This window comes from Myotis myotis, unplaced genomic scaffold, assembly GCF_014108235.1.
Source record: "Myotis myotis isolate mMyoMyo1 unplaced genomic scaffold, mMyoMyo1.p scaffold_m19_p_4, whole genome shotgun sequence".
Classification (NCBI taxonomy): domain Eukaryota; kingdom Metazoa; phylum Chordata; class Mammalia; order Chiroptera; family Vespertilionidae; genus Myotis; species Myotis myotis.
Window position 1 is genome coordinate 57,582,455 of NW_023416346.1, and position 23,939 is coordinate 57,606,393.

A 23,939-nucleotide genomic window follows, 5' to 3' on the forward strand; every position below is an offset into this window, starting at 1 on the left:
CTGAATTAGCACCTCCTTAGATCCAGGAGCCACTGTACCCAGTGGTCAGAGGGGGACCATCCAGATTGCAACTCCTCAGATCCATAAGGGACACACTCAGGGAGCAGACTCAGTGAGCACCAAAGCCCCACTGAAGCAAGTCTTGCCCCAGAAGGGTGTCTTCAGCACAGAAGTTCTCCCACTTTAGACACAGCTGATTCTCACAGCCAATTGGCCTGGAGGTCAATTCCTCCCAGTGATCCTACAACAACCAAGGCACCAAGAGTGCACCAAGAGTGTCCACCCCAGGTAACTGGGGAGGCTGAGCCACTGGGCCCTACAGGACACCTGGTGCGCAGGGCCACTCTATCAACACAGGGAAGCTGCCAAAATGCGGAGACAAAGAAACAGGTCACAAATGGCAGAAACGGAGGAAAGCAAACGACTGGATATAGAGTTCAAGGCCACGTTTATAAGGTTTTTCAAGAATTTTATGGAAACCGCCGATAAATTTAATGAATCCCTCAATAAGTATAGTGAGACCATGGAGGACATGAAAAAGGACCAACTAGAAATTAAGCATACACTGACTGAAATAAAGAATAATTTACAGAGATCCAACAGCAGACAAGAGGATCCCAAGAATCAAGTCAAAGATTTGAAATACAAAGAAACAAAAAATACCCAACCGAAAAAGAAAAAAGAAAAGAGATTCCAAAAATATGAAGATAGTGTAAGGAACCTCTGGGACAACTTCAAGCGTACCAACATCAGAATTATAGGGGTACCAGAAGGAGAGAGAGAGCAAGATATTGAAAACCTTTTTGAAGAAATAATGACAGAAAACTTCCCCTACCTGGTGAAAGAAATGGACTTACAAGTCCAGGAAGTGCAGAGAACCCCAAACAAAAGGAATCCAAAGAGGACCACACCAAGACACATCATAATTAAAATGCCAAGAGCAAAAGATAAAGAGAGAATCTTAAAAGCAGCAAGAGAAAGACAGTCAGTTACCTACAAGGGAGTACCCATACGACTGTCAGCTGATTTCTCAACAGAAACCATGCAGGCCAGAAGAGAGTGGCAAGAAATATTCAAAGTGATGAATAGCAAGAACCTGCAACCAAGATTACTTTATCCAGCAAAGCTATCATTCAGAATAGAAGGTCAGATAAAGAGCTTCACGGATAAGAAAAAGCTAAAGGAGTTCATCACCACCAAACCAGCATTATATGAAATGCTGAAAGGTATCCTTTAAGAAGAGGAAGAAGAAAAAGGAACTCTTACCATTTGCCACAGCATGGATGGAACTGGAGAGCGGATAAATACCACATGATCTCACTCATTTGTGGAATATAATGAACAACATAAACTGATGAACAAGGACTGATCCAGAGACGGAGAGGCATTGATTGGACTGTCGGGACTTGGAGGGAAGGTAGGGGAGGGTGGGGGTAAGGGGGAAAGATCAACCAAAGGACTTATATGCAAGCATATAGGCCTAATCAATGGACATGAACAACGGGGGGGTGAGGGCATGAGCGGGGTGGGGTGGGGTGGGGGGGTAGAGGGTAACGTGGGGACAAGGACACATATGTAATATCTTAATCAATAAAAAATATATTAAAAAAAATTATCTAACCCTACAACTCAAAGAGTTAGAGTAACAAGAAAAGCCTAGAGTAAAAGCCCAGAGTAAGCAGAAGGAGGGAAATAATAAATATCAGAGCAGAAATAAACAACAGAGACCAAAAAAACAATACACAAGATCAAAAACCGAGAGCTGGTTCTTTGAAAGGATAAACAAGATTGATGAACCTCAAGCCAGGCTCACCAAGAAGCAAAGAGAAAGGACCCAAATAAACAAAATCAGAAATGAAAGAGGTGAACTAACAACTGATCCCATAGAAATACAAACGATTATGAAAAAATACTATCAACAACTCTATTCCAACAAAATGGACAACATAGACGAAATGGACATATTCTTAGAAAAATACAAACTCCTGAAACTCAATCAGGAATAATTTTAAAAAAACCTGAACAGGCTGATAACTACCAAAGAAATTGAATCAGTGATCAAAAATCTTCCAGCAAACAAAAGCCCTACTCCAGACGGCTTTACATGAGTTCTACCATGCATTCCAAGAAGAACTGAAACCTATCCTCCTTAGACTATTCCAAAAAATTCAAGAGGAAGGAACACTTCCAAGCTCTTTCTATGAAGCCAGCAGTACCCTAATCCTAAAACCAGATAAAGACACCACAAAAAAAGAGGAGTACAGGCCAATATCCTTGATGAACATAGATGCTAAAATCCTCAACAAAATTCTAGCAAAACGAATTCACCATTACATTAGAAAGATCATACACCATGACCAAGTAGGATTTATCCCAGGGATGCAAGGATGGTACAACATCTGCAAATCAATAAATGTGATACATCACATAAACAAATTGAGAGACAAAGATCACATAATCATATCAATCAATGCAGAAAAAGCATGACAAAATCCAACATGCTTTCTTCATAAAAACTCTCAGCAAAGTGGGAAAAGAGGGATCATACCTCAACATAATAAAAGCCTTATATGACAAACCTACAGCCAACATCATACTCAATGGGTAAAAATTAAATTCATTTCCCCTGAGAACAAGACAGGGATGCCCACTCTCACCACTCCTATTCAATATAGTACTGGAAGTGGTAGCCAGAGAGATCAAACAAGAAGACATAAAAGGCATGCAAATTGGAAAAGAAGAAGTAAAACTGTCCTTATTCGCAGATGACATGATACTATACATAGAAAACCCCAAAGACTCCATCAAAAAACTACTAGACCTAATAAATGAATTTGGCAATGTAGCAGGATACAAAATTCACACCAAGAAACCTATAGCTTTTTTATACACCAATAATGAACTTACTGAAAGAAAAATTAAAAAACAATCCTATTTACCATAGCACCAAAAAAATTAAGATACCTCGGAATAAATTTAACTAAGGAGGTAAAAGACCTGTACCCGGAAAACTGCAGGACATTGAAAAAAGAGATAGAGGAAGACATAAACAAATGGAAGAACATACCATGTTCAGGGATTGGTAGAATCAACGTCATTAAAATGTCCATACTACCCAAAGCAATCTACAGATTCAATGCAATCCCTATTAAAATACCAATGGCATATTTCAAAAATTTAGAATAAACTATCCAAAAATTCACCGGGAATAAAAAAAAGACCCTGAATAGCCACAGCAATCCTGAGAAAGAAGAACAAAGCTGGAGGGATCACATTACCAGATATCAAGCTATATTACCAAATCACGGTTCTCGAAACTGCCTGGTGCTGGCACAAGAACAGACATATAGACCAATGGAGCAGAACAGAGAACCCAGAAATTGACCCAAGCCATTATGCTCAATTAATATTTGACAAAGCAAGCAAGAGCATACAATGGAGTAAAGATAGTCTCTTCAATAAATGGTGCTGGGAAATTTGGTCAGATAATGCAAGAAAATAAAACTAGATCACCAAATTACACCATACACAAAAACAAACTCTAAATGGCTAAAGGACTTAAATGTAAGACAGGAAACCATAAAAATCCTACAAAACTCCATAGGCAGCAAAATAGCAGACATATGTCGTAGCAATATCTTTACCGATACAGCTCCTAGGGCAGTGATGACGACCTTTTGAGCTCAGCGTGTCAGCATTTTGAAAAACCCTAACTTAACTCTGGTGCTGTGTCACATATAGAAATTTTTTGATATTTGCAACCATAGTAAAACAAAGATTTATAATTTTTTTTTAAATACATTTTATTGATTTTTTACAGAGAGGAAGGGAGAGAGAGATAGAGAGCTAGAAACATCGATGGGAGAGAAACATCGATCAGCCGCCTCCCGCACATCTCCCACCAGGGATGTGCCCACAACCCAGGCACATGCCCTTGACCGGAATCGAACCCGGGACCCTTCAGTCCGCAGGCCGACGCTCTATCCACCGAGCCAAACCGGTTTGGGCTGATTTATAATTTTGATATTTATTTTATATATTTAAATGCCATTTAACAAAAAAAAAAATCAACCAAAAAAATGAGTTCATGTGTCACCTCTGACACGCGTGTCAGGTTCGCCATCACTGTCCTAGGGCAATAGAGACTAAGGAGAAAATAAACAAATTGGACTACATCAAAATAAAAAGCTTCTGCACAGCGAAAGAAATGATCAACAAAACAACAAGAAATCCCACTGCATGGGAGAACATATTTGTTAATGCTATTTCACATAATGGTTTAATCTCCAAAATTTACAGAGAACTCATACAACTTAACAAAAGGAAGGTAAACAATCCAATCAAAAAATGGGCAAAGGATCTATACCAGGGGTGGGCAAACTTTTTGACTCAAGGGCCACAATGGGTTCTTAAACTGGACCGGAGGGCCGGAACAAAAGCATGGATGGAGTGTTTGTGTGAACTAATATAAATTCAAAGTAAACATCATTACATAAAACGATATGGTCTTTTTTTTTTTTTTTAGTTTTATTCATTTCAAACGGGCCGCATCCGGCCCGTGGGCCGTAGTTTGCCCACGGCTGATCTATACAGACATTTTTCAAAAGAGGACATACAGAAGGCAGAGAAACATAGGAAAACATGCTCAAAGTCACTAATCATCTGACAGATGCAAATCAAAACAACAATGAGATACCATCTTGCACCTGTCAGAATGGCTATCATCAACAAATCAACAAACAAGTGCTGGCCAGGATATGGAGAAAAAGGAATCCTTGTGCACTGCTGGTGGGAATGCAGACTAGGGCAGCCACTGTGGAAGACAGTATGGAGTTTCCTCAAAAATTAAAAATGGAACTCCCATTTAACTCAGTGATCCCACTTCTAGGAATATATCTCAAGAAACCAGAAACACCAATCAGAAAGGATATATGTACCCCTATGTTCATAGCAGCACAATTTACAATAGCTAAGATTTGGAAACAACCTAAGTGCCCATCAGCAGATGAATGGATTAAAAAATTGTGGTCATGTACACAATGGAATATTATCCCACTATAAAAAAGAAGGAACTTTTACCATTTGCAACAGCATGGATGGAACTGGAAAGCATTATGCTAAGCAAAATAAACCAGTTGGAGAAAGATAAATATACATGATCTGACGTATATGTGGCATATAATGATAACATAATTTGATGAACAAAAATAGATCCAGAGACAAACGGCAGGGGAGGTGGGTGGAGTTAGAGAGCAACCAAAAGAATTGTATGCATGCATATTAGCATAACCAATGGACACAGACACTGGGGCCCTGGGGGCTTGCTTGGATGGGAATGGCTAGGGAGGGGTCAATGGGGGGGGGGAAGGTGACATATGTAAAACTTTATATAAAACAATAAATAAAAAATAAAAATTTAAAAAAGGACAATAGGTTTGCATATACATTTTTCCAAAAAGATATACAAATGGCCAATAAGCATATGAAAGGATGCTCAACATCATTAGTCATAAAGGAAATGCAAATTAAAACCACAATGAGAGCCGAAACCGGTTTGGCTCAGTGGATAGAGCATCGGCCTGCAGACTGAAAGGTCCCAGGTTCGATTCCGGTCAGGGGAATGTATCTGGGTTGCGGGCACATCCCCAGTAGGAGATGTGCAGGAGGCAGCTGATCGATGTTTCTCTCTCATCGATGTTTCTAACTCTCTATCTCTCTCCCTTCCTCTCTGTAAAAAATCTATAAAATATATTAAAAAAAAATCACAATGAGATACCACTTTACAATAGGATGGCTATACCCAAAGACAAACAATACCAAGTGTTATCTCCAAGGATGTGGAGAAATTGGAATTTTCATATAGTCATGTGCCACATTATGTTTCAGTGAGGGTGGTCCCATCCTGTATAATAAAAGGGTAATATGCAAATCGACCAAACAGCAGAACAACTGGTCGCTATGACACGCACTGACCATCCTTAGCACTGTCATGGAGGCAGGAGAGGCTCCTGCCATCACCGCTGAGCTTCCCAGCTGTGAGCCCAGCTTCTGGCTGAGTGAAGTTCACCCTGTGGGAGTGCACTCACCACCAGTGGACAGCTCCTGCATTGAGCATCTTCCCCCTGGTGGTCAGTGCGCATCATAGCAACCAGTTGTTCCGCTGTTTGGTTGATTTGCATATTAGCCGTTTATTATATAGAATTTTAGAGTACTTGCTACTTATTAAAAAAAGTTTGTTAAAAAAAAATTTGTTGTCGCCCAGCCCACAGGGCTCAGTGGTTGAGTGTCAATCTATGAACCAGGAAGTCCGGTTCGATTCCCAGTCAGGGCACATGCCAGGGTTGCGGGCTTGATCCACAGTGGGGGGCATGCAGGAGGCAGCCATTCGATGATTCTCTCTCATCATTGATATTTCTATCTCTCTCCTTGTCCCTTCCTCTCTGAAATAAATAAAAAATACATAGTTTTAAAAAAAGGATGCTGTCAAACAGTGTGTCATATTACTCCAGCAGCAGTAATATGTGTCTATCATCTTGTGTCTATCATGCGTCTTGATTGCATTATTTTGTCTTTGGTGGATTTAATCTTGTGTTGTTTTATAAAGTAAAATGTTTTATAGGCTTGTAGCCTAGGAGGAATAGGCTGTCCCATATTGCCTAGGTCAGTGGTCGGCAAACTCATTAGTCAACAGAGCCAAATATCAACAGTACGATTGAAATTTCTTTTGAGAGCCAAATTTTTTAAACTTAAACTATATAGGTAGGCACATTGTTATTAACTTAATTAGAGTACTCCTAAGCTGGCCTTTGCTAAAAATGTCCTCAATCTGATTGAGGCACGTTCGTTGAGGTCGACCCCGTCCAACTCTCCCATCCACACTCATCTTGTATACTTGTTTCGTCTATTCTTAAATTGATGACAAAAATACCTGTAGGATTTGCAGCTGGTTGGAAAAATATAGGTAACTTTATGCTTCAAGTAGGTACTTTTGTCACCCGCGCATGATTTGCGGACGCGACTAACACTAACCACTGCACAATGAGACTGATGACTGACTGGCTCACTCAACTCGTGCATGAATCGCACGTCGGCGGCGTCTCCTGTCGCCCGAAGGACTGACACCCCCCACTTCTTCAAAATAAACTTGCCCGGGCCGAAAACTGACTTCTGTGCATGGGCCACTAAGTTTCAATCACACTGTATGTGCGCGTCTGCATGTGGTATTTTGTGGAAGAGCCACACTCAAGGGGCCAAAGAGCTGCATGTGACTCGTGAGCCGCAGTTTGCCCAGCCATTGGCCTAGGTGTGTAGTAGGTTATACCAGGTCCATCTAGGTTTGTGTAAGTGCACTCTATGATGTCCACACAACAAAATCACCTAACAATGCATTTCTCAAAACACATCCTTGTCAAGTGGGACATGAATGTATTACTGGCGAAAATGTAAAATGGTACAGCCACTTTGGAAAACATTTTGGCAGTTCCTCAAAAAGTTAAACATAGTCATCACATGACTCAGCAATTGCACTCCTAAGTGTATATCTAAGAGAATTAAAAATATACATCAATATAAAAACTTATATCTGAATGTTCATAGCAGCCCAAATGTAGAAACAACTCAAATGTCCATCAGTTGATGAATGGATAAACAAAATGTGGTATATCCATACAATCAGCCATAGAAAGAAATTTAGCCATAGAAAGAAATTGCTATGGACTAAATGTTTGTGTGTCTCCCCTCAAACTCTGTATCTTTTTTTTTTTTTAAATATATTTTATTGATTTTTCACAGAGAAGAAGGGAGAGAGATAGAGAGTTAGAAACATCGATGAGAGAGAAACATCGATCAGCTGCCTCCTGCACATCTCCCACTGGGGATGTGTCCGCAACCCAGGTATATGCCCTTGACCGGAATCGAACCTGGGACCTTTCAGTCCGCAGGCCGACGCTCTATCCACTGAGCCAAACCGGTTTCGGCAAAACTCTGTATCTTGAAGCCCTAATCACAAATGTGATACTATTTGAAGGTGGGGTTTTGGGAGGTAACTAGGTTTATATAATTCATGAGGGTGGAGTGCCCATGATGGGAATGGTGATTTTATAAAGGGATAAAGAGATCACAGCTTACTTGTTCTCTGACACGCTTTTCTCTCTCCCCCTACCACATGAAGACAGAAAAAGGAAGCCATCTGCAAACCAGAAAGAGGGCTCTCACCAGAACCTGACTATGTTGGCATTCTGATCTCAGTCTTCTAACCTCCAGAACTGCAGAAATAAATGTTTGTTGTTTAAGCCACCCAGGCTATGGTATTTGTTATAGCAACTTGAGCTGACTAAGATAGAAATGAAGTACTGTTACATGCTACAATACGGACGAACCATGAAAACACGTTAAGTAAAAGAATTCAGAAACAAAAGGCTACATATCTGAGTCCATTTATATGAAATATTCAGAAAGGCAAGTCCATAGAGAAAGTAGATTAGTGAATGCTAGGTGATGAGGCCTGGGGGAATTGGACAATCTCTTAAGAGGTATGGATTTCTTTTTGGGGTGATGGAAATGTTCTAGAATTGGTGGTGATGACTGCAAAACATTGTGAATATATTAAAAATTGCTGAAATACACACTGTAAATTATTTAAATGGTGAGTTTTGTCTCAATTTTTAAGTTTAAAAAATTATAATTTTCATCCAAATCATACTTATAAATATATATAAAATAGAAGCCTTTGAAATTATCCTATCTAATAAAGAGGGAATATGCTAATTGACCCTCGTGCCGTCGCAAAGATGGTGGCACCCACAGCCAATAAGGAGGGAATGCTAATTGACTGTCACGCCCTCAAAGATGGCAGCGCCCAGTCCCCTCAGCCCCCCTAGGACCTTGCCACGCGCATGCCTCCGGAGTCCTACAGTTCCCTCAGCCCCCCAGCTGCCCAGGGCCGGCCCGAAGTGCAGACAAACCTCAGATGTCGGCTTCCCAGCCGACGCCCGAGGCGCAGGTAAGCCTCAGATGTCGGCTGCCCAGCCGCCCAGGACTGCCCGAGGCTCAGGTAACCAGGACTGGCCAAGGCTTGCACTGCCGGCAGTGGCAGCAGCAGAGGTATGATGCGGGCGTTGCCTTCCCCTGATCGCCGGGTTGCCTCCTGCCCCTGAGGGCTCCCGGGCTGTGAGAGAGCAGGCCGGGCTTAAGGAACCCCCACTCCAGTGCATGAAAACACATCCAGTGCATAAAAACACAGTTGTGGATTATTTCTGTCCTCTTCAAAAATTCTTAAATTTCAATGTAGCATTTTTTATAACAAGAAAAAACCTGAAACCAATCTAAATATCCATTATTAGGAAATTTATTAAATTATGATGCAGCTATCAGAAAGATTGATATACGTTAGTTGAAAAAAGCACAGGTTCAAACAGTGGCTGAAGTATGATTTAATGCTATGCAAACGTACTTGTATCTGCACAAGCTCTTAAAAGTGCTAACGACAGCAGAATTGAAATTGGAAACTCTTTTAAGTTTTAATTTTATGTCATCCTATATTATTGTAATAAAAATTTGTTTGAAAAAAAAGTGATATTTCATTCCTCTTTGGAATAACAACTTCAAGTATTTAGATGGCTTTCAAACACATTAAGCATTCAAGTTATCTGTTGAATATAACATGTGCAGTATGTAAGGAAAGCTTCTTTAAACATTATTGTCTTTTACAATCAGAAAATGGATGCTGCAATAGCACAACCTACATTTTCTGATAGATTGTACTCATTATCACAGGCATCATTTCCAAACAATTTGCCACAAAGCCATTTTACAAGGAGAGAAAAAAAAAGCACTACCAGGAAAAAAGCAACTCTACAAACAAAGAGAATGCAAAATGAGAAATTATATTTCTGATAGCATGATTCAAAATTATGTATTATGATAATAGTGATTTGTGACCTTAGATATATAACATGACCCTGATATAAGGATACTATGCCTATAAGGACATGAAAGCTATTATAATGTAGGAAGAGTAAATTTGCTAGATTCATGCATAGAAAGGTACTGAAGATACATAATAATGGGAACATCTTACAAGTATTAAATTACTTGAAAATCTACAAAAGGATATTAGCAGCATCAGAAGCCTAAAAGGTACATCAGCAAAAATATAGGATACATATTTTATCTAATTCTTAATGTTGTCAGAGAATCTGTATGATTGGATAAACACTGGAGAAATTTGTTTTGAGGTAGAGATGAAAATATCACAACAGAAATTCATACTTCTACTTAGGAAGTAATGATGGCAATTTAAGGGGAAAAAAACCTACCTGCCATTCAAACTCACTGTCTGACCAATCCCAGTATGTGCTAATAGAAGAAGAGACATCACTGCAGACACTCCCCTCAGGAAATAAATCAAAAGAAGTGAAGTCTTGATCATCTAACAGGGAATAGCAATCATCTTGATCTCCAACAGAAACTGATGAAAACAGCTCCTCACTGCATTCTGAGCTGGCAACACTTGTTCCACAAGAAGTTAAGTTCCACCTTAAAAAAAGGAACAAAAGAAATCACAACAGGAATTACAGAATCTACCCAATTTAAAGATATTAATAATAGATTTATGAGGAATGGGGGTATATTTTAGGTATGATAATGACATTGTGATTATTTTCAAAAGAGCCCTTATCTTTTAAGGTTACATCTATTTAATAATAGGGTAATATTCAAATTGGTTGGGATGCCATCACAGTAATGACCAATCAACAGGCTGCGTGCACAGCAGGTGGGCAGGGACTTGCAGCGTTGGGGATGCGATGGTGGCTGCCACTTGTCCAGGGCCGATCCGGGGCTCCGGCAAGCCGCCGATGGCTGCTGCCGCTTGCCAGGGCTGACCCAGGGCTCTGGCAAGCCACCAATAGCCGCTGCCATTTGCCCGGGGCCAGCCCTGGGCAAGTGGCAGTGGGGACAGCAGCAGGGGAGGTGGGACCCGGCAGAGTGCGGCCTGTACTTCCCACATGGCAGCGGCGGCTGTAAGCACTCCCAATGGCTGCTGCCGCTTGCCCAGGGCCAGCCTGGGGCTCCAGCAAGCCACTGATGGCCACTGCCGCTTGCCCAGGGCTGGCCCAGGGCTCAGGCAAGCAGCAGTGGGGATGGGGGCAGGGAAGGCAGGGCCTGGCGGAGGGCAGCCTGTACTCCCCACATGGCGGCAGTGGCTATGAGCACTCCCAATGGCTGCTGCCGCTTGCCCAGGGCTGGTCCGTGGCTCAGGCAAGCTGCTAATGGCCACTGCCGCTTGCCCAGGGCCGGCACAGAGCTCAGGCAAGCCGCCGATGGCCACTGCCATTTTGAGGGCCCGAGGCTCAGGCAATGAGGGCCAGGTGAGGCTCAGGCAAGCCGCAGTGGCTGCGATGGCCAAAGCTCAGGCAGCCTCATGGCCGGCAGTGGCAGCAGCAGAGGCATGATGGGGGCGGTGCCTTCCTCTCATCGGCCAGTCACCTCCCGCAGAGGGAGGCCAGACTGCGGCTTAGGCCCACTTCCTGTGGGGAACGGGCTTAAGCCATCAGTAGGACATCCCCTGAGGGCTCCCAGACTGTGAGAAGGGGCAGGCTGGGCTGAGTGACGCCTCCCCCCCCCATGCACAAATTTCGTGCACCAGGCCTCTAGTCTATAATAAAAGCATAATATGCAAATCGACCAAACAACTGAACAGCAGAACAACCCTCTGGACAACCTTCCAGACGACCATGCTATGACACCCACTGGACGCAGGCCAGCCAAGGTGGGTGTGATGCAACTGGTCAGGAGCCCGGCCATTGCTCCATGATCGCCCAAAGAGGGGGCCCAGGCCACTGACTGGTTGGCTGCAGCAGGTGAACAGGGCTTCCCTCTGCGGGGCACAATTGATCGCATGATCGCCCTGCAGAGGGAGGCCCAGGCCACGGGTGGGTGGGGCGATCGATCAATCGGGGGGCTCCATGATTGCCCCAAAGAGGAAGGCCCAGGCCACTGACCAGCGGGCTGCAGCAAGTGGGTGGGGCCTCCCTCTGTGGGGCGCGATCAATCGCCCCAAAAAGGGAGGCCCAGGCTACCCCACGGTGGCGCTGTGATGGGTGGCCAGGGCCCCCCTCTATGGGGGTGATCCATTGCGGAGTCCCGTCCAGGTGGGCAGGGCCTCCCTCTTTGGGGCAATCCATCAAGGAGCCCTGGCCGGGTGGGCAAGGCCTACCCCTTTGGGGCAATCAATCATGGGGCTCCCAGACTGTGAGAGGGCACAGGCCGGGCTGAGGGACACCCCCCACCCAAGTGCACTAATTTCGTGCACTGGGCCTCTAGTATTAAAATATTTATGAATGAAATATGTCAGGAATTTGTCTCAACATAAGGAAGGGATTGATAAATGAGTAGGGGTATTGATAAAGGACACTGCCATATGTGAATAACTATTACACTGGGTGATGGATATAATGGGTACATTACATTAGTCTCTAACTATGTATCTGTCTGAAAATTTTTATAATACAGTATTTTAAAAGAAAAAATGCATTTAAGTTAGGGATAAAGTAAAACCTTCATCCATAAGCAAAACATATTGCATACTGGTTATGAGTAAGCTCTGGAGTCAAACTGAGTTTAAATTCTTGCTCTGTCACTTGCCTGCTGTTTGATTTTAAGCAAAACACACCCTCTCCAAGCCTGTGTCCTTATTTTTTAAATGCAGCTATGGTGAAAAATGCATACAAAACGCTTAGCAGACATAAAAAGTGCTCAGTACATGGCAGCTATTATTATCTTTAAAGGAAGATGGTAGCCATTGCAGGGCAGAGAAAAGCACCAACAAAGTACACAGGTAGAAGCTCAAAAGTGTTTCTTATATGCCTAGCCGGCGTGGCTCAGTGGTTTAGAGTCAACCCATGAACCAGGAGGTCACAGTTCAATTCCCAGTCAGGGCACATACCCAGGTTTCGGGTTTGATCCCCAGTGGGGGGCATGCAGGAGGCAGCCAATCCATGATTCTCCCTCATCATTGATGTTTCTATCTCTCTTCCTCTCCCTTCCTCTCTAAAATCTATAAAAGTCTTAAAAAAAAAAGTGTTACTTATAACCAGCTAGGGATCCGGTGCACAAATTCGTACACCAGTGGGGTCCCTCAGTCTGGCCTGCGGGAGCAGGCCAAAACCGGCTCTCCAACATCCCCCGAGGGGTCCCAGATTGCGAGAGGGCGCAGGCCAGGCCGAGGGACCCCACTAGTGCATGACTGGAGTGGGGAGGGATGCGGGAGGTTGGCCAGCTGGAGAGGGACCATGGCAGGGCTCCAGGGCATGTCTGACCTGTCTCACTCAGTCCCGATCAGCCGGACCCCAGCAGCAAGCTAACCTACCAGCTGGAGCATCTGAGCAGCCTTAGCATATCATTAGCATATTACACTTTGATTGGCTGAACTGACAACTGGGCAATTAGCATATTAAGCTTTTATTATATAGGATAATACCCAGCATTAACTAATCCTATCTAATAAAAGAGAAACATGGTAATTGGCGTACGGCCACTACCCTTCCCATTGGCTAATCAGGGTGATATGCAAATTAGCTGCCAGCCAAGATGGCGGCCGGCAGCCAGGCTGCTTGAAGCGAACACGAGGCTTGCTTGCTTCAGTGACGGAGGACTCCAACGTTCCCCGCCTGCCACTGCTGGCCTCTGAGCTTGCAGTTTGAAACATTGTTACAAATATAGAAGCTAAACAAAACCCCAGAAACCTGCTTTCAGCCGGCCGGGATCTCAGAGCTGGAATTGATACAGAGTTTCGATTATAGAACCGAAACAAACCAGATACCAGCTTTCAGCAGCAGAGGCTTAAGAGCTGGAGCCTCAGAGCTACAGCTGGCCCAGAATAAAAAAATAAAAAAAAGAAAGAAAAAAAGGAGGGGTTGGGAGCTTCAGTCATCCGCCAGCTTGAAAACAGCCCTCAGCCCCTCACCCAGACTGGCCAGGCACCCCAGTGGGGACCCCCACCCTGAAGGGTGTGTGACCAGCTGCAAACAGCCATCATCCCCTCACCCAGGCTGGCCAGGCATCCCAGTGGGGGCCCCCACCCTGATCCAGGACACCCTTCAGGGCAAACCAGCCGGCCCCCACACATGCACCAGCCCTCTATCCTATATAGTAAAAGGGTAATATGCCTCCCAGCACCGGGATCAGCGGAGCCGCGAGGCCTCCCGGCACCGGGATCAGCGTGACAGGGGGCAGCGCCCAAACCCCCTGATCGCCCTACAGCTCTGTGTGTGACAGGGGGCGGGGCCACAACCTCCCTATCTGCCCTGCTCTGTTCCTGACAGGGGAAGGCGCCCGAACGCCCTGATAGGCCCTGCTCTGTGCCTGATAGGGGGGAGCTCCCCAACCCCCTGATTGCCCTGCGGCTCTGTGTGTGACAGGGTGTGGCGCCCCAACTCCCCCACCCCACAGGCCCTGCTCTGTGTGTGACGGGGTAGAGCCATAACCTCCCCATCGGCCCTGCCCTGAGTGAGACAGTGGCGGCGCTCCTACCCTCTGATCGGCCCTGCTCTGTGGGTGATAGAGGGCGGCGCCCCAACCCCCTGATCCGCCCTGCTCTGTGTGTGACAAGGGGCGGTGCCCCAACTCCCCTATCGGCCCTACTCTGTGAGTGACGGGGGGCGCTCCTCAACCCCCTGATGGGCCCTGCTCTGTGCGTGATGGGGGGAGCTCCCCAACCCCCTGATGGGCCCTGCTCTGTGCGTGACATGGGGGAGCTCCCCAACCCCCTGATGGGCCCTGCTCTGTGCGTGACAGGGGGCAGCGCCCCAACCCCCTGATTGGCCCTGCTCTGTGCGTGACAGGGGGTGGCGCCGCAACCTCCCCATCGACCCTGCCTTGAGTGTGACAGGCGGCGGTGCCCGAACTCCCCAATCGGCCCTACTCTGAGCCCAACCAGGGGCTGCACCTAGGGATTAGGCCTGCCTTCTGCCACCCGGGAGCAGGCCTAAGCCAACAGGTCATTATCTCCCGAGGGGTCCCAGACTGCAAGAGGGCACAGGCCGGGCTGAGGGACCCCCCGCTCCCCCCCGAGTGCACAAATTTTTGTGCACCGGGCCTCTAGTCTATATATAAGAGCCTAAGCGACCACCCAACTATCCAACCCGTAGCTATGATAAGCAATAATCACCAGGGGGCAAACGCTCAATGCAGGAGCTGCTGAACTGCAGTGACTTGGCAACTGTGGTTCTCGGGTGATGGACCTGGAACCAGAGAGGAGGGAGCCCGATTCCAGGGTACATCACCTGAGAACCGCTCTCTCGCAATCTGGGGCCCCTTAGAGGATGTTGGAGTGCTGGTTTCTACCTGATCCCCACAGGCCAGGCCGAGGGACCCCACTGATGCTCTAGTCCATAATATTTTGGTACTTTTTCTGCATGAATATATTTTTTTTCCACAGAGTCAACATTCTGCATACCAGCTTTCTTTCACTTAACATTATATAGTGAACATATCCCCATGTATATTACTTGAAAACATTTGAAAGCCTATACAATATCCCATTGATTAAATGTATCATAGTTTATTTAATCTTATTCCTTCAGTAATATATACTTAAGCTGTTCCATTTTTTTGGTATTACAAATAATACTGAGATAAAACATTTTGTTTATAATTATTTAACCAAATATATAATCTCTCAGGATAGATTACATGGAAGGAAAGTACTGAGTCACAGAATATAAACACTTTAAAGACCATAGTATACTTAGTTAAATACCATTCTGAAAGGCTGCACTGATTTACGCTCCCCAAAGCAGTATATGAAAGTGGTCATTTCACCACAACTTTAGCAGCACTGGAATTTCCATTTTTAAAATTTTTACCTGATGGGAGAAAATATTTTTACATCAATTTTTAATTCTTTGATTACTGGAAAGATCAAAATTAAAAATATTTATTAGCTATTTTGCTACAGTGTTTTTCTCTGTGTTAATGTTTTCCTTATTGATTTTTTAAAGAGTTATTTATGCATTAAGGATATTAACATTTCATTTGTAATAATATTTGTTACAGGGTTATAACTTCTTTCTTTTTTCTTTTTGGGTCTTGAAATCTACAAATGTTTTCTTTTGTAAATTTCTAGTAGCTGTATACTAGTAACGGGATAATCTTCATTGCTTTGGCAGCACCCTAGGGAATTAATTCTTAAAATAATGGTTTAGTATATCAGATACTAATAAGGTACTAAAATAATGACTTCTGAAGAAAAGCCTGTTATTTACCTCTGATTAGGTTGTTTCTCATTCATTAAATCCAGTTTTTTCTTGAATTGTATTTTTCATTTTTTAACTCCTCCCTCTTATTTTGTAGGACTAACCTTAATTCCAAAGTTCTTAATTTACAAAATTCAGGCAATCCAGCAAATTCTATGGCACCTTTTCCACTGAGCTAAAGGTAAAGTATTTTATATCAGTGAAACAGATATATATATATGATCTCACTCATTTGTGGAATATGATGAACAACATAGACTGATGAACAAAAATGGATCAAGAGACAGAGAAGCACAGAAGGCACTGTCCAACCTCAGAGGGAAGGCAGGGGAGGGTGGGGGAGGGATGTGAGAGATCAACTAAAGGACCTGTATGCACGCATATTAGCATAATCAATGGACATGGACACTGGGGCAGTGGGGGCTTATCCTGGGGGGTGGGAGTGGCCAGGGAGGGGATGGTAGGGGGAAAAGGAGACATATGTAGTACTTTAAGCAATAAGAAATTAATTTCAAAAAAGAAAAAATGTTCATTTCTTTTGACTCAGTTATCTAGGAATTTATCCCCTTTCCCAAATAGAAATTTTGAAACAAGATGTATGTGCAAACATGTCTAAACAGTATTACAATAGCCAAAAAAGGGAAAATAAATTACTCCAAGCATGGGGAACAATTAAATAGGTGTTTTTATAACCATTAAAAATCTTATTTTCCGACTATTTACTGAAAAGGAAAACATTCACAATATAAGTGCAAATAGCCGTAACCGGTTTGGCTCAGTGGATAGAGCGTCGGCCTGCGGACTGAAGGGTCCCAGGTTCGATTCCAGTCAAGGGCATATAGATTGGTTGCGGGCACATCCCCAGTGGGGGGTGGGCAGGAGGCGGCTGATTGATGTTTCTCTCTCATCGATGTTTCTGACTATCTCTCTCCCTTCCTCTCTGTAAAAAATCAATAAAAATATATATATTAATATAAGTGCAAATAACCTGGTCACAAATGATATATTTGGCCTCATCCTAAGTCAGAGAAAGATAAATATCACATGATTTCATTCATTTGTGGATTATAATGAACAACATAAACTGATGAACAAAAACAGATCCAGAGACAGAGAAGCATCGATCAGATGCTTAAACCTCAGAGGAAAGGTAGGGGAGGGTGGGGGTAAGGGGGGGAGATCAACCAAAGGACTTGTATGCATGCATATAAGCCTAACCAATGGACACAGACACCAGGGGCGTGAGGGCATGAACAGGTTTGGGGGGGGGGCAATGGGGGGATAAGGACACATATGTAAAACCTTAATCAATAAAGAAAAAATAAAAATAAAAAATTATATTTGTACATAAAAAGAACATTAAAAGTCACATCAAAATGTTAAGTTATCTTTAGTGAAAAGTATCACAAATGGTCTATACCAGTGGTCTGCAAACTGCGGCTCGCGAGCCACATGCGGCTTTGGCCCCTTGAGTGTGGCTCTTCCACAAAATACCGACTTCTGCGCATGGGCCACAAAGTTTCAATCGCACTGTACATGTGCGCCTGCACGTGGTATTTTGTGGAAGAGCCACACTCAAGGGGCCAAGAGCCTCATGTGGCTCGCGAGCCACAATTTGCCGGCCACTGGTCTATAGTTTTTTTTTTTAATTTATTTTTTTAATTGTTTTATTGCTTAAAGTATTACAAACGGTATTATATACAGTTTTGTATATGCCCACAATCTTCTATCATGAGCTTTCATAATAAACATTTGTGTGATTCTTTAAGACTGTTCTGTCAGTTTTAAATGTGTAACAAATGATCACTGTATGCATGCACTCAGCTGTGAACCATTCAAGTTTATAAAGCCTTTACATTATTCCAAGAGAAAGCTACCTAAAACTGATAGCCTACCTATAACCATAAAATTATTCACAAAGGAGACTTTCTCCACACCGTAAAAGAAAGACGTGGAAAAGAATCTCAATAAAATTGGATTTAACTCAACAACTAGGTTTGCTGCCCAACTTTTAATTTAAAAAACAATAAAGCCAAGAAAATTTATCTGGAAGGCTTTTTCACTAAGAATACACAAAGGACTTTCAATGGCATTTTGGTAAAATTCAGAAAAGCAGGTGAACCAAATATACATTTTAGAGGTAAACCTAATCATTACCTCTCAGGATGAAAATCCAGTCAATGAGCACTGTGGAGTAAGTCCTACTGTGAGGCTAATGAAAGTCATTCCAAATCTATGCCATTCATTCCCAGGGTACAATCCCCTAATATAATGAGTATTCATCACTAACTCCATGCCAGAATCCCCCATAGAGCAACCCTGACCTGGGCTACTCCTCTGGAGCCCAAGTCACAAGTTAGAGAAGATGGTACAACCCCCCTAACTCTCCTCTAAGTGACCTCAATTGCCTTGGGATCATTACACATCCCTCCTACCCCCTCTACAGTCTTGAAAATAAAAACATTCCAGGTCATTTTTAGGGCTATTTCTTCCACTTTGGCTTCTGAGTTCATCTCATCCGTCTCCTACCATACTCTTTTTTCTTTTCAATTTCTCTTTCCTGTGAGCTGCTCCTAAGGAGCTAAAATCTCTATTCCTGGAAAAGAAAAACTAAACAAAGCCAAAAAAATCTTCGCTTTAGTCTTTCAAATATTACCAAATCTCCTCTCCTTCCTTTCCCTAAATTATTGAAAAGTTTCATCTTCTGTCTCAACCTTTGTAACCCACAGTTCCACTCGTGTCACGCTACTGGAATTTCTATTCTGATTGCTCCCAAATCTACATTTCTGGCCTGGATAGTTCTCTAAAGCTTTAGCCCCATTTTTAACTTGTCTCAAGTCCCCAAACCAAATTCCTCTTGCCTCTCTCTGTTTATGGAACATGGTTCTCCCACCTGCAACTCACAGCTCTTCTGCACCTCTATTTCTATATTGAGATAGGAAAACTACAGGTGATACAAAAAGTGCACAGTAGTCTTGGGTTTTTCTGGTTACTGTGACTAAAAACAAGACTCTAAGTTCACATAACTGATAACTGCTTTATACAACAGTTCATTTTCTATCCTGCCAATAGCATGTGAGGCACTGTCCTCCCACAGGCCTTTCACAAATTCTCAATGTCAAAGTACTAATGTACTTTGCTAAATGACATCCTTTTTGATAGTAGAGGTTGTAGTGGACAACTGCTAAGACAAAACCCACAACTACATCAGAAAAATGCGGTCCCCAAAACCAAAAACATGTCTTCAACACTATATATATATATATATATATATATAGATATAGATATAGATAGATATAGATATAGATATATAGATATATATATATAGATATATATATGTATTCCATATTGACATTTGATTTAAAAATATTTGTTTTTTTGAAATTTATTTTATTCTCCCAAAATTCCAGACAAACCCCACTTAGCCATAAAATCCTAACATACTACTAGAAAAGTATAAATTCTTAGGAAACTGGCTGTGTTTATGTGTTACTTTCCACTAAACTTAGACCAGTGACACACCAACCTAAATAACAGGTGACTCTAACATGAACACTACAAACATTCAACCTCAGGGATCATAAGTAATGGTGCCCAGAATCCAATAAATGAACAGGCGTAGAAATGTCATCATCCTAAGGCCCTTATCAACAGCATTATTTAAACACTCTCCAGTTTTTTTTTATCAGGCGACAAGAAAGAAGCAAAATAAAGGTAAATCAAGTGTCTATCCACTGACATGCTTTCTACTTTCAATAAAATTTTTTTTTTTATGACTAAACCCAAAGCAGAATATCTGTACTCAACTATACAGATATGTTTTTTGGATTGTTGCTCAAATTGGTGAATGATGTGATGTGAATAAAAAAAGTGACACATAAAACTCCAAAATAAAAGAACTTCCTAAACTTTACCGATCTATATGATTTAGCTGTTTGCTTCTCCCTGAAAAGAAATGACTGGAAGCATATGGTCCTCTCAAACACCATCATTGGGAGGGGTAAGAAGGCAGAACATTCAAGAAGGAGAAAAGATTTAAAAAGTAAGGTAGCCCAAGGCAGAAACATCATCTGCTGTAAGTATTGCTAATTCTGCTTTCCCTAATCTCTGCTGAAAAGAATACAGAGAAAGATATATTAGATCTCCTACTGCCATTCCAAGCCTTGCAAAAAGCGGGGGAGGAGAGGGAGGTTTTTAAAAAGCAGGCAGTAACTAGGAAAAAAAATGCTTGACTTGGAAAAAGTAGGGCTGAACAGGAACTTCCCCCTCCATCTTCACTGCCCCATTCTGCAAAACAACCTTGCTTTTACCATGGTCTCTAAGAAAAGGGATAGAAAAACACAAGGAAAAAATGGGGAGGAGAAAGCTGTAGGGAATGTACTGTTCTCCTTGCTTCACTCCCCCATCACCCCAGTCCATTTTGGCAGTGCTTGCCCTCAGCCTCTGTCCCTACATTCCCTTGCCCTCATTATCAGAGCAAGATAATTCTGAAATCATTTCACTTTTCCGTGTATTTAACTTGATCCAATGTTGCAAAATGCAAATATGTCCAAAAGTATTATTTCACACTATTTTCACACTATTTTAGAATGCCCAAAATTCTAAGCACACTAGATTTCATGCATATGTGATATTAATGTTAAAGTTACTGAATGGGTTAAATAGGCTTCTGTGAGTTAGTCTAAGAAACTCTAACAACCATTTATTACACTGGAGCCAATAACTCTTTCCAAGTTTTAGCACTGGCTCCAAAAGAGTGTCCCTAGTTTTGCCTAACTCAGTTTTATGACCTTGAACTCAGTCTTTTCCCTCTGGGCCTCAGTTTACCAGCATTTCCTTTTCAATTATGTTGTACTGATGTTCTGGATGATTGCTTAACTATAGTACCCTGCTTCCAGATAACTTTCATTTAGGTAAGAATCATGTTTTATACCAGTACATTCCTTGTATCTGGTAGAAGCTCAGTAAATCTGTAGTCTGTTTTAAGAGATGGCCAGAAACATACAAAAGACATTAAAATGTGAAAGGATTTTTCATGCTCATATTATAAACTGCATCAGAAATCAAAACTAGACTCCTTAATTCAACTCCAGTATTTTCTATAGCTGAACTCCTCTCCTTTTTCTCCACACACCCTCCCAGGCCTTTTGTGTATGTATCTCAAACATCCACCTATATCAAAGGTCGGGGCCACGTGTAAAACATCTTCAAATCCCCCACATTCCGTATACTTAAATGCTTGCTTTAGAGAATTCTCCAAAGTACTCTTTTCTAATAAAACTAGTTAAAGGACGCACCCCCTGAATAAATTTGTATTAAGCAAGCCTTTCCAAAGCCTCGTTCCATCCTTCCACCGGGGAGCAAATCAAGGCGTGTGCTACATGAAGAAATCTTCCAGATTTAAGCTTATACATTTTGGAAGGGCCTAAAGCGCGAAGGCAAAGAGTTCATAAAGGAGAGAGAAAAAAACTGTCTGGATTCCTAGAGCTTCACTACAAAATGGGGGGGGGGGGGGAATATAGTTGTGAGACAGGTTAAAAATTGGGAAAAATAAGATAGCTTTAAAAGTGCCACCTTTCAAAAGATCCGGGGATTAATTTTGCGCCATCTGAAACCTGAAACCCACTTGTCAGAAATGGAAGGGGTTAAACGTTTGCGGGTGAAAGGAAACAGGGGAGCAGCTAAAAATCAAAGGTGGGGGTCTGGGATTCTCAGGGGACAGATGGGGGGAGGGAGAGAGAAGGAGGAGCAGCTACAATCAGAAGATGAATGGGGAAAGTAAAATGCCGGCCAAGGAAAATCGGGAGGGCAGGGGTGAAAAGCGGGAGGGGAAGCGGGAAGGGGCCCGGGCAAGCACACTAATCGCAGAGAAAGATGGGGGAGGGGCGAATGGAAGTGCAGACCCTGGGCGGAGCGCGAAGCTCGGGGGCGAACCAGAGGTCCCAGACTTGAGGCAGGGATGTGGGCAGTCAACCCTGTCCCCGGCCGTGGTTCATACCTGTTAGTGTGGAAGCGGAGGAGCGGGTCGGTACGATGGCAAGAGGACAGCTGGCAGCCGAAGTCACTGATGTCCAGGCAGCCCGGCTCCTCGCTCGGGCAGGTGCCCACCCCGCGAGGGGGTCCCAGAAGCGGGAAGGGTTCCTCAGGGGTCAGAAACTTCTCGTACGAAGCGGTGGCCGACGCCTCGTCAGACATGGCTGGAGATGGCCGAGCGCGGGCTACCTCTCTGGTCCCGGTCTGCTCCCACGTCCGCCCCTGCCCCCACTCTAAACTGTCCGCCGTCGCCGCCGCGCCTGGGTGTGCCCGCCGCAGTTCACCTGAGGGCTAAACGCCCGCCGCTGCCCCGGGAGTGCGGCGCCGCACGAGAAGGCTGCTCCCGGCCACAACCCTCTGGCCCCCGAGTCGGTTCCCCTGTGGCTTCCGCAGCCGCCTCAGTCGCCGGTGCCGCTGCTATTCAGCCCGGCTTCGTCAGCGCAGCGCCGCCGCCGCCAGGCCCGCCCACTGCGCTTGCCGCCCCTAAATGCTGCAGTCCGCCCAGCGCCGGCCGGGACTAGAAGGGCAGCCGGAAGCCGCTCCCCGCGCCCCCTGCTGGAGCGGAGGAGGAACTGAACCTCCGCAAGCCGCACCGCAGCCGCAGTCGCAGCCGCAGCCGCGCACCCCGCCCTCCCTGTGGCCAATCAGGGATTCCAGGCGCTAAAAGGCCCAGCAGTTCAGGCCAACGCCCTCCTCCACTTGGCACCCGCAGGCACAGGCCTTCGAAAAGGGACTTGGCCAAGGTAACACTGTGGTTGTGTGAGAAAGAATCCTGATACCCTGGTTCCCAGCACACTCGATCACCCTGTCCCAATTCAACAGTATTTATTGAGCTACTGCAGATGTGTGCCCAGCACTGTGCAATGCGCTTTAGGGAAAATGAGCTAAGCAGGGAAAAATCGTCCCTGCCTATATTCTCACCAAACCCTGAGAATTACAGGCAACAGCCTCCAGGGTACTCAGAGCTGCTGAACACGTAGAGCTCTTTTGTGCTCTGTGCTGTGGCTTGCATTATGTATTCTGCTTGGAATGCCCTGCCATTTCTTCCTTGTTAATCCTTAAAGCCCCAGCTAAATCGTTACCTTCTCTGTAAAGTCTTCCCTGACTCTCAAAGGAGACAGGTATTCCAGCCAATGCTCTCGTAAAAAGGGCGCTTTCCTTGTTAAAGTCAAATCAATTTACTAGGTGTCACATACTGTTCTTTCTTCCTTTTATCTGTATTCTAGACAAGGGGTTCCAGATCTTAGGTGCATACATTTTTAAAAATATTCAGAGGAAAACACAAGATGCCAATTTCTTATTTTGCCAACTGAACACAATTTTCAAAATTATCTATTTTGTAAAAAGAAGCACATTTCCATATAAAAGTATATGAACCCTGAGATCTAAGAATGGCTCCTGTTGGTGATCTGGGCTACGATTTTTTTTTAAAAAAAAAGCAGAGCCTCGCAGCCATTTCTGCACAGGGGCCTCCCACTCAAATTGTACTTCGCAGAGAAGGCTCTGTGCTACACTGCCTGACTGGGCACCACTAAACTTCCTGCCTGCACTTTCTTTCTGCCCGCTGAGCTAGTCCTTATAAAGGAGTTCCTGGAATCCTATTTCAACCAATAGGACTGTGGCTTTCCCCATCCAATCAGAGCTTTGCAG

At 43.8% G+C, this 23,939-nt stretch overlaps 1 protein-coding gene across 1 annotated transcript in view; it reads right to left on the bottom strand.

Moving 5' to 3' along the window:
• Positions 1-22,786, bottom strand: part of FAM199X (family with sequence similarity 199, X-linked) — a 58,516-nt gene extending 35,730 nt beyond the window's left edge. The window contains exons 1-2 of the mRNA XM_036304585.1: positions 22,255-22,786; positions 10,317-10,536 (exon numbers count right to left, since the gene is read on the bottom strand). Coding sequence (XP_036160478.1) covers positions 10,317-10,536; positions 22,255-22,451 — 417 coding nt within the window. The 5' untranslated portion in view covers positions 22,452-22,786. The remainder of the gene's footprint in view (positions 1-10,316; positions 10,537-22,254) is intronic.
• Positions 22,787-23,939: the final 1,153 nt, after the last annotated feature.